Below are 12,251 nucleotides of genomic sequence, written 5' to 3'. Positions count from 1 at the left end.
CAGACCTTAACTTCAAATTTTCATTTCAAAAGCATGACATATAAATGATGCTTCGAAATCACCAAGAATGTTATTCTGCAATACTGTAACTAAAACCAAATTGAAAAAGGCCAGTGGTTACCCACGTTTTATCTCAAATATCCAGCAGCAGAAGAATAGGTTTTAACTATACCGCATAGAGAAAGAAAGAAAGAAAGAAAGAAAGAAAGAAAGAAAGAAAGAAAGAAAGAAAGAAAGAAAGAAAGAAAGAAAGAAAGAAAGAAAGAAAGAAAGAAAGAAAGAAAGAAAGAAAGAAAGAAAGAAAGAAAGAAAGAAAGAAAGAAAGAAAGAAAAGTTGCACTCTCGTGGAAGGTCTGCACTTACTTGCATTATTAGGCTCATAACTGACCAAAAGTAGTATGGATTCTTCGGAACTATTTTATAAAGCGCCATTCCGGCCTGTAAAACAAGATACATTAGTGAGGAGCGCACTTAAAAAAATCTGCTTTGAGTAATGTTTGTGACTCATTTTATTGACTTGGAACAAAACTGTCTTTTTAAGAGCAAACAAATATATCAATAGTTACCTCAATGTAGGCAATGCTGTTGGCCAAAACAATTAACAATAGTATACAAACATCAAAACATGACAAATTCTCAACTTCTCTCACAGATATAATTAAGATACTTGTGAGCCGCTCCTCGATTTTGACAGCACTTCAGCACTAGGTGCTTCCTTTTTTTTTTTTTTTTTTTTTTAACTCTACATCAAGCACAATTCTCCTTAAGCACCACAGGATTGCTGCTGGAAGAATCACTCTGAAACTAAACCCTAATAATCATTCAACATCACCCTTTCATACAGTTCTCCTATTCCCTTCCACTTCTTAAAGCTCATCATACCCACTGCATCTATCGCACACTTTCAAGGCATTTCATATGTGATCTTACCCAGCTTCTAATGAATCTGATCAGCACACAACTGATTTCAACACAAAATAGAAGCTGTCCACTTTTCCACTTTTTTGAATAAAATACAACACATGGGTCATGACTGTTGGTAATTATATATTTACATGGATTCACAATATGCACGATTTGCAGATGGTGAAGCGGGACCTTTAACAGGACCTGAAGGAAGTCCGGTGCAAAGCGACAGGGTATCCACCCTGGAAGATCACAAGACTCCTTGAGACGAGGAAATAGAAAAATTCCAACAGGAAGTCCTATGGCTACGCAAACAGCAGACTGACCTACAAGCCCATGCTGGAGACCTAGTGAACAGTCATGAAGGAACAGTATAAGGATGGCCTCAACTAACACAGAAGGGACAAACATCATGACCTATGTCAAAGCCCTGTTTCCCCAAATCCTAGAATCAGCACCAGGAAAGGATTTCCAGCTCGACAGGATCCATAGGGTTGGTCTTTCACGATCTGTGAACTCTTGGCTGGCCGACATTCTGGCCAGCACCAATGATTTTCAACTCAAAGAATAGCTTCTACGTAGAGTCAGAGACTTGCACCCGGTGACATTCAGAGGACAGATCGTGGTCCTGTACCAAGACTTATCAGCCATCATATTGCAAAACCAAAGAGAGTTCCGCCCTGTTACAACCTAACTCCATGATAAAGGAATAACATACTCTTGGGGTTATCCCTTAGGCGTTATCTTCTGTTGGGAGGGGGAACTCCAGCAACACTGATCCTTGACAGTGGCTTGCAAGGGATTGCAAATCTAGACTCCCTCAGACTACCCTTGGCACCCTGCCCCGCGGGAGCTCAGGAATTGTAAACAGTCTTGGTGGACAAGTGGGAAGACAGCTGGTATTCATGGGCAGGGATCTGAACCTCGTATTTTATAATGATTTGAAAAGATCAGCACACAGGTATGTGGCGGCTGCGGCCATCTCTACTGTGGGGGCCCGGTGGGTGTGGGAGATGGGTCTCCGGGACCTCGCATATGAGCGCCACCCTCAGACATGAGACTTTACCTCCTATTCCCATGCCAATAAGACGTGTGCCCGACTGGACCACTTTTGGGGACCATAGGAATTCATGATCTCCTACAGATGTTGACATAGAACCCTGCTGCTTATCCAATCATGCCACGGTTTCTCTGGTTCTAGGGCTCTCACCCCTGCAAAGGGCTTTTTGCTTATGGAGAATGAGAAAAACTCTCCTGCTGCAGCAGATAATGGTGCAGCAAACTACACAGGCCATCACATGTTACCCTGAAGTGAACAATACTGATGTCTCTGTCTCGCTCTTCTGGGAGGCTTTAAAAGCTGTAATAGGGGCAGGTGGTGGGTGTAAGGAAATGCTTCCTTGGCATGGCTACCCCTTGACTTTTTGCCTTAGCTGATGCCAAGTTATGATTTGCAAGTGTGCTGAGGCCTGCTAACCAGGCCCCAGCACCAGTGTTCATTCCCTAACCTGTACCTTTGTCTCCACAATTGGCACACCCTGGCATCCAGGTAAGTCCCTTGTAACTGGTACCCCTGGTACCAAGGGCCCTGGTGCCAGGGAAGGTCTCTAAGGGCTGCAGCATGTCTTATGCCACCCTGGAGACCCCTCACTCAGCACAGACACACTGCTTGCCAGCATGTGTGTGCTGGTGGGGAGAAAATGACTAAGTCGACATGGCAATCCCCTCAGGGTGCCATGCCAACTTCACACTGCCCATGGCATAGATAAGTCACCACTCTAGCAGGCCTTACAGCCCTAAGGCAGGGTGCACTATACCATAGGTGAGGGCATAGGTGCATGAGCACTATGCCCCTACAGTGTCTAAGCAACACCTTAGACATTGTAAGTACAGGGTAGCCAAAAGAGTATATGGTCTGGGAGTCTGTCAGACACGAACTCCACAGCACCATAATGGCTACACTGAAAACTGGGAAGTTTGGTATCAAACTTCTCAGCACAATAAATGCACACTGGTGCCAGTGTACATTTTATAGTGAAATACACCCAGAGGGCATCTTAGAGATGCCCCCTGAAAACATACCCGACTTCCAGTGTGGGCTGACTAGTTTTACCAGCCTGCCACACACCAGACATGTTGCTGGCCACATGGGGAGAGTGCCTTTGTCACCCTGTGGCCAGGAACAAAGCCTGTACTGGGTGGAGGTGCTTCTCACCTCCCCCTGCAGGAACTGTAACACTTGGGTCGTGAGCCTTATAGGCTCACCCCCTTTGTTACAGCGCATCCCAGCTAGTGGAGATGCCCGTCCCCTCTGGCCACGGCCCCACTTTTGGCGGCAAGGCCGAAGGAGATAATGAGAAAAACAAGGAGGAGTCACTGGCCAGTCAGGACAACCCCTAAGGTGTCCTGAGCTGAGGTGGCTGACTTTTAGAAATCCTCCATCTTGCAGATGGAGGATTCCCCCAATAGGATTAGGGATGTGCCCCCCCCTCCCCTCAGGGAGGAGGCACAAAGAGGGTGTAGCCACCCTCAGGGCTAGTGGCCATTGGCTACTTACCCTCCAGACCTAAACACACCCCTAAATTGAGTATTTAGGGGCCCCAGAACCAAGCAAGATAGATTCCTGCAACCTGAAGACGAAGAAGGACTGCTGACCTGAAGCCCTGCAGAGAAGACGGAGACACCAATTGCTTTGGCCCCAGCCCTACCGGCCTGTCTCCCCACTTCAAGAAAAACTGCAACAGGGATGCGTCCCCCAGGGTCCAGCGACCTCTGAAGCCTCAGAGGACTACCCTGCATCGAAAAGGACCAAGAACTCCCGAGGACAGCGGCCCTGTTCCACAAAGACTGCAACTTTGCAACAAAGAAGCAACTGTGTGTGTTCCTCATTTATTGCCTGTGTGTATTCAACAAATGCTTAACACGACCCTCTGATAAGCCTACTGCTCGACCACACTACCACAAAAAAGAAGCAATAGAATTATCTCTTTTTGCCACCATCTTACCTCTAAGGGGAACCCTTGGACTCTGTGCATGCTATTTCTTACTTTGAAATAGTACATACAGAGCCAGCTTCCTACAGTGGGTGACTAATAGCATTATCTGAGGCTGACAAGCTCCGGCTGGATAAGAGGGAGCTTTTCCACCAGTAGGTTTTGGAGCGGGAATGGATACATAAAAGTACTGGTGTGCCTCACATTTGGCGATAGAGAGAAGCATCTAGAACACAGCTTGTGGGACTGGATCAAGACAAGGCTGATACGCTCTACTGCAACATAACAGGTGTAGCCGCTTGCTGATTAACTGGCCCCGGGCTCAGACAGGCAGCGGGGTGGAATTCCTCCAAGCGCAGGATAGCACTGCAATTGTAGGTGATGCTCACACTGCGTCAGTATTTTGCCAATTCTATGAAAATCTCGACTCACAAAGCTCTCATACAGGGGAGGATCAAAGGTATACCAGCGATTGACGGCAGAACAGGCAGAGGCCTTAGACCAGAGGTCTTCAAACTTTTTGATGCCGGGACCCCCTCTTAAAAATGTTTAGGTGTAAGGACCCCCTTCTGATAACAATGTCTAGAACCTGGTACTCCTCATCATCAACAACAACAATAAACGTCCCCCTTTCCCACAGCAAATCATTTTTACTGTGAGGAAATAATATTAAACAATGTTTAGCAAACCAAAGATCAGTGAGTGTGGGGGCATGGTCAGGGGTGTGGCTAAAAACAAAGGTACTCATTTATGAGGATTTGGCATAGGACAGTGCCACAAGTCTTCTTGCTACACTGCCCCACGCCAATACAAAAGGGCAGGAATGCACCGTATTTATGAAACAGTGCATTCCTGTCCTTTCCCCATGTGCTGGCGCACAATGTTGCCTAGCGCCAATATAGGCAGGATAGTATTTGTGCAGGAAGGGACACCTTTCTGCACAAAAACAATCCAGAGAGACATTGTACCTCTTTCTATATGTGCGGCAGAACGCAACACACATGGAAAGAGGAAAAAACAAGGAGAAATGAAAACATTTCTCCTCATTATGCCTGCTCTGGGGAGGCATAAGGTTTTGGCACTGCTCCAGTTTATGTGATTTTGTAAATCTGGGCAGCGGCAAAATCCATGCGTGTTGCATGGGAACACCCACCACTACTCCCATGGAACGCCTCCTCGACGCAAAGTAAGGCAATGCAGCAGCTTGCGCTGCTTTGCCTTTCTCCATATCTACAATGCCATTCAAAGCCACTCAGGGAGGCTTTGCGTCACCTCATAGGTATGATTGAGATTCTTGTGCCGCTGGAGCGTCAAAAAAAAGTGATGCTCCAGCACGCAAGCCTCTCATAAACAAACCCAAAATATTCTCTACGTTTTTTTTTAGGTCTTTCACTGTCAGGTAGCTACATATAAAATAACAGCCAGGTTAAATGAAAAATAAATAAAAGAAAGTTGTTACTCATTGGTAAATGAACTGTAGTGCATTATGAAACCTCTATTAGTTCATGCACTGCAGAGGTCTGCGTGTAACCAGAGAGCGACAGAACTAAATCTTGATTAGTGCAGTTGAGAATAGTGACTTGTGTATTTTTAGTGTCACGAGTTCACAGCCTGTGTCAGAAACCACTGTGAATATGTAGGGCATTATTTTATACTTGCATTACACACAGTATAAGATAGGCCACTACAAAAAGGTTTAAGCTAAAACTGTGGTTCCAAAATGTAGATTTAAGTAATATCAGAGCATATGCAATACCTTTTTTTTTTTTTTTTTAATAGCTGTCCCTTCAAGTAAGCACTGTGGAAATACAATGACAATTAAAAGCACGCACTTCACAGCGCAGTTGTTAACTCTTTGCACTACCCTCAAAAAGAATAAATACTTGTCATTGCAAAGCTTTTAGAGATTCGATCATTTAAAGCTGCTGCCAAGCACCCTTTACATTTGCAGATGAGCTCGTAGAGCACATTTGCAATTTATTCAGGAAGCAGACGCCCTGGTAAGGCCTCCTTTGCTGTCTGTGCGGCTTTCACAGCACAGGAGACTCAAAGTTCAGCGGAGGCATTTTGAGGATCGGCTGGGGGCATGCGCGACCCCCTTTCCAGGACTCCACGGCCCCCCTGGGGGTCGCGACCCCCAGATTGAAGACCTCTGCCTTAGACTGTCTGATCAGAATAGAACAGGGTATGTATGCCATTATGCAACTGAAACCTCAAATCACCAGGCCCGATGCGTTCCAGTCTCTATTTTATAAAACATTCTGCCCGCTCCTGGTGCCCATACGGATTCGCCTCTTCAACCCGATAACTGGACCCGGCTTGGTCCTGCCTTCTATGATGGTGGCGCGGATAGTCGTTCTTCCCAAGCCAGGGAAGGATCCCCAACTATGTGGGTCCTACAGGCCAATATCATTGTTAAATGTTAAAGTCAATATCAAACTCCTTACCAATATACTGGCCTCCCGGCTGAGTCCACAAATGCCAGGGCTGATTCGCCCAGACCAAGAGGACTGAGTCCCACACAGGCAATGCAGTGATAATACGAAGTGCATCTTACACCTTCTAGATAAAGCCAAGCACTACAAACAGGAAATTATGCTCCAGGCCACAGATGCAGAGAAAACATTTGACTGGGTGCACTGGCCATATTTGGAAGAGAGTCTGGCTCACCTTGGCTTTGGCCCCAGTTTCCAATCTGGGATCCTCAGTAACTATATTCAGCCCAGAGCAACAGTGTGGGTCAACCGCCAGATTTCATCCGCATTCCCTATTTGTCGAACAAGACAGGGGTACCCCCTTTCACCCCTGTTATTTGCCCTCTACATGGAGCCCTTTGTTTAACGAGTTAGGGACAATCCTGACATCACCGCATCACTTTCGGTGGAGAAATGCATACTCTGGCCCTATATTCAGACTATGTTATTTTCACCCTGGACAAACCACAGGAATCTCTTCCTGCATTTGTGCAGGAGACAGATCTTCAGGAATGTTTCGGGCTTCTGGATCAACATTCAGAAGTCTCAGGCCCTCAACCTCTCAGTCCCGTAAAAGGGGATAACGCTCCTTGAGCGCTGCTATCAAATACAATAGCAGCCCATCTCTGTCCTGTATCTGGGAATACAACTTGCCCCGACCATACACTGTCCTGGTTAGGCCTTGTTGATGAAGACTCCTACAGGCACGCTTCAGTCCCTACAGAGCAGATTCCATTGCTTTGTGAGGGCAGGGAGGTTTCAGCCCCCAGCATAGGAGGGACTGGGGATCCCAAATCTCCATTATTTTCAAGCCGCTCAATTCCGCTACGTAGTAGAGTGGTCAAGGGAAGAGTCTGAAAAATGGTGGCTGTTTATGGACTGAGCAATTGCTGGTACCTCCCTTTGGAGGGTTCCATTTCTGACTCCCCCACAGAGACCACGGGCCTATACTCCTCACCAGGCACTAGCACGGTACTCAAAGTGTGGGACCAGGTTGCAAAGCAGAAAGCCCTTTTTCATATTTCCCTCCCTGTTAACTCCGATAGTTGGCAATGTGGCCTAGACCAGGATGAATGCAGGGTGTCGCTCCATCAGGCACTTCTTTGATGAGGAAGGTTCACTCTCCTTTGAGCAGGTACGAGCTGACCATGCCCTACCGGAGGCGGAGAGAAAGCGATACCTGCAGATCCACCACTGGGTGATGCAACTGACAATGCGGGAGGGGCACAGTGACCACTCACAGGCTGTGAAAAATGGCTCCTGATGAAAACTACAGACAAAGGTCTTACCACTGACTAGTATGGCATCCTGTTAAACACTCCTACCTCACCGAAGACGCCAGGGCAAAAACACTGGGATTCGAAACTCAGAAGGCCCCTCATGACCAAAGAGTGGGAAAAGGTGTATCACAGGGCACGCCACACAGCACGGAACACGGCAAGCATAGCAATGGCAACCAAAATCGCTATGTATTGTTATCTTGCACATGTATCACTACATAGGGTTTAACTCCACATGTAGCTAAGAGTGGTGGAGGCAATGTGGATCTTCTGAGACATGAAAAGCAGATGTTCAGGTTTCCCGCACCACCCCTCTTGTGGCGTTTGAGCTCAGTATCGAGCATTTGGTGGAGAGATATATATATATATAAAGTTATATATAGTTACCATAGTAAACCTTCTTCGGAAAAGTGCATCACAATTTAATGGTTACAGGTGTGCCTGGACAGGTCTAAAGCTAGAAGCCCAGTTTTTCATATTTGAGGTGGAATGCATATGCTATATTATTTGGATATCAGTCTCTGGATTTATATTTCACTAGAGTAGACGATTATGGTACTCAATAAATCTGAACACTGAGGATATGAAAATGGCTTAAATGTTGCACATGAAGTTAGTAGACACTTATTTAATTATTTCATGTATCTCAAGTGCAAGTAATGTTTGTAATGGTGTATACCGTACAATAAATAAGCGGTGTATATTGTCCGATATATGAGCTACAATCACAGCTAAGCCTCACTGGAGAGAGCAGTTTCCTTTAAATTTTCACCCAATTTAAGATTTATATAATAATAATAATAAAATAAATTAAAAAAAAAAAAACAACAACAAAAAAACTAAATTGGTGGCGCTATGTAATTTTAAAGTAACAAACAGACTGAAAAACACAGAGAAGCATAATGACAGATCTAGGCAAATCTTTTAAACTCAGCCTGATGTGCTATACCTCAATATTTTGAACGTAAGATCCACAATGCCTCCACAGAGTTAGAAATACAAAAACATACATCATACCTGTTGCATTTTCTTGTATTCTCCCACCCTAGCATAGGCCATGAAAAGGTGTGAATGATAATCTTCGCTGCTTGGCACTTTCTTCACAGCTGCCTCGTACAGCTTCGTGACCAATTCCGCTAAACGAAATATTAAAAAAATAAAAAAATAAAAAATAAACGATTACTAAAAATTTACGGTTGTTGATCTAGAAATAGGCTATGAAGTATTTAAACGAGGGCTATCAAATGCTTAAGCTGCTACAATTAAACACTGGACAGTAAAAGATTCTTCAAAAATGCACTTGTACGCTCCAGAGAAATAACAGTTTCTTTAAATTGCTTAAATCCCACAGAGTTTCAATTAGCTACTATAAAGGGTGTTGTGTCACTATGTCACAGCTTGGCCACTTTCAGATAATGGAACACTCCGAGGTTAAGGACTGACAGTATTGAGAGGGTTACTACTTGCTCACAAGTGCGCTTGAGAACTTTGCATTGGTCATAGTGATGAAGGTGCCTGCACACAACTTAAGGATTACTATCCACTAAGTGTACAGCGCAACAGAAATAAAAAATAAAAATAAAAAAACAACACACCTACTGGTGCCAATTTTACATAATTTAATACAAAGCTGGGAGTAAAGTAAGGAGTATATGGATATGCAATAAACGGTCTGGTATGAAACAAACTTGGCAGTTTCATGTGTTCTTAGAAATGACCCTTACACTGCCACATACAGATAAGTTCCCCGGAAAATCCAGATATTACTTGAAGCACTGCAGCTTTGTAAACATCTTTACTGACATTCAGCACGGCACATCATCCTTGTTGTTCCGTAACACTGTGCAAGGAATACAGGTACGTCTGAAATAATGAGCTATCAGTGGCATCATCCAAATGTATCAATTATGTGTACTACATCGAACACATATAGGATAAGTAACAGGACCAGGGTGCTGGTGCATACAATGCTCCACCACTACCTGGCTCTGCTGAAGCCAGGACTTGCCAATCAAACTGACTGATCAGGATTGGGTTCAACATTCTGAGTGGTGTCTACAAAGCATTTAAGGACTGCCAAACTGAAGCTACTCCAATTTAGCTATGTACATCGTACATACCACACTCCATCCCTATTGCACAGACTGTTCCCGTCTGTCTCGACAAATGACCCAAGTGTGGCCCAGAGTACGCAGATTTCTTCCATTTGACCTTGCAGTGCCTCATGCTGAGGCCTTATTGTGAATCGATATGCATATTCCTCACACACACACCAGACAGAAAGGACATAAGCACCCCTTAGACATGTCTAATGCTGCCCTCCTAGACGAACAGGAAAGGGTATAAGTTTGTTTACCTAGCACACTGAGAGACTGCAATGACTTGGAAGGCAGCAGACGTCCCATCGATCTAGTCCTGGAAACTTTTACTCTGGGAACAGGCACTGACTAAAGATGAAGTAACCAGCTGCCTATAACTGAGGGAAGGCAAGGCCACAATGATCACAGGGTGGGACACCATATTTCTAACTCTGGAACTGAGCTCTGACCTCCGGCCACCATAAGCAGGGGAGAGGGCCGCACTGATTGTCCGGCACACAAGGGGGGGTAAAGTCCCCTCTTCCGGTGGCCATAACTATCTACATTCCTTTGAGGTCACGTGCATCACATGCCGTCATCCCCATGAACAGTTGCCTAGAATTTGGTAAAGTTATGCTTTTTTAATGTTGACATCTGCTTTTGAGTCGCATATGCCCTGTTCATATACCATCAGCAATGATGCACATTGGTTTACTGTGACTACCATGTAACCATTTCAATAAAGAGCAACTTAAAAAACGATGTACACTACTTGGCAATGCATTTTATCTCTCAACATATCAACATACCAATTTTCAATTGCACAAGGCTCTCCAATAACAAAAACCTTCCAAACTACTTCTGCCTCCAGAACACAATACTTCACAAAATCAGAGTTTTATAGCTTAAAGGTAAAATGGACAGCACTACCAAGAGTGCAGAATATCAATTACATCTCCTTCTGGCTGCATATAATGGAGCATGGCATTCCACAGACCACTGTCAATCCCAAGCAAAAGCCCTATCTCTACTTTTATGGCACTCCCTGTGGAGGAGATGCCATTAAGAACTGAAAAAATGGTGGCACTTCTTATCCAATCACTAATGCTCAGGGCATATTTGGAACCAGGGACAATATTCATTTCCCATGAACACTTCCAAGAGGGGCCTCAACAGGCCTAATATAGACTTCTGTCACAGCAATAGTGGGCATAGAAATAAGTTATTATCTACTCTATCCTCCAAGTTCTATGGATGCCAGTGCAAGCCAGTGGCATATCCAGTCCTTTATTGGTAACATATTTTGGGGCCTTATCTACTTTCTGCTGTTAAACTATGCAAGCATCTCCCTTCAAGATTGTCCCCTTCTATGAGCAGACCCAACGGTTCACAAAAAATGTCTACAAATAAGGCAAACAGCCAACAAGGGATGGGGACGTTTTGCTTGGTCCAAGTAGGACTACTGGAGCCACCTAAAGATTGTGTATACTGTTTCGGGATAGGAATTTCAGAGTCCCATCCTTTGACATGGGAAGCTGCACGAAAGAGGTGTCCTATATAGATTATGTTTAATACCATGGGAAGGAATACACTTTCCAAATTTAACACTGCGCTTGGCTTCGGCTTCCTACGGAGAATACATATATCAGCTTTCAACTGCCCTGAGATCTATACAGTTCGGTAATGTAGAGCGATTGTATTATTAAAAGAGATCACTTATATTGCCTGTTAAAAAAAGCGCTATAACATTTTCTTTAAAAACATATTTGTGAAAAAGAATGCTTAGAAAATTCTACCCCATGTAAATAGCTACTTTCAAAATGTTTTGTAATTCAAGATTTTTTTTTTTTTAAAGTACATTCCTTTTGTAATAAGCAGTCACATACAAAATATTTTGTAAGGTATAGCAGATTTTGAGAGCATGTGTGCCACATAACATGTTTGCGACGGCATCTTGAGCATGCCATGAGACACCTTGGAGTTAGATAGACTTAAAGAAAAGGATTACTTTGGATTTTTCTGCTCAATACAGTCACTATACTAGTCTCATCCTTTTGAACCCTTACAGGTGAAGTGAGAAAGCAACTTCCCAAAGTAACACACACAAAAAATGTTTTACAGGCAAGACAGGATAGGAATGGGAACTAATAGTTATCTACATGTATTATAAGGGGACAGGCTGTCGCCCAAAGCGACCCCGGCAACGGGAATAGTGGTGGATACCTGGAGGAGACTGACCAGAGAAGTGGGATAGGACCGAAGACAGACCCCAAGAACACTACTGTAAGAGGGCTGAGTGAGTGATGGGGGGGATGTTGTGATCTTAATGTTAATGTATCGGTTGAAACGCAAAAAAACAAAAATATATTTTTAAAAATGTTTTACAATAACCAACAGATTCGTCAGTGCACAGGTCATTAGACGGATTACATAAAAAGCATGAGTGAAGCTGGTGTGGGACAGCAGCACCATTAAGTGCTGGCAATAACAAGGCAAAGACAAACATTACACTATTACGAT

General features: G+C 44.2%; 1 protein-coding gene across 2 annotated transcripts in view; it reads right to left on the bottom strand.

Moving 5' to 3' along the window:
- Positions 1-12,251, bottom strand: part of NAA25 (N-alpha-acetyltransferase 25, NatB auxiliary subunit) — a 561,072-nt gene that overhangs the window by 511,095 nt on the left and 37,726 nt on the right. For both annotated transcript variants that reach the window (XM_069214819.1, XM_069214820.1), the window contains exons 4-5: positions 8,671-8,789; positions 364-438 (exon numbers count right to left, since the gene is read on the bottom strand). In XM_069214819.1, the coding sequence (XP_069070920.1) occupies positions 364-438; positions 8,671-8,789 (194 nt within the window). The remainder of the gene's footprint in view (positions 1-363; positions 439-8,670; positions 8,790-12,251) is intronic.

This window comes from Pleurodeles waltl, chromosome 11, assembly GCF_031143425.1.
Source record: "Pleurodeles waltl isolate 20211129_DDA chromosome 11, aPleWal1.hap1.20221129, whole genome shotgun sequence".
In the NCBI taxonomy this organism is placed as follows: domain Eukaryota; kingdom Metazoa; phylum Chordata; class Amphibia; order Caudata; family Salamandridae; genus Pleurodeles; species Pleurodeles waltl.
This window is presented reverse-complemented; position numbering and strand designations above follow the sequence as displayed.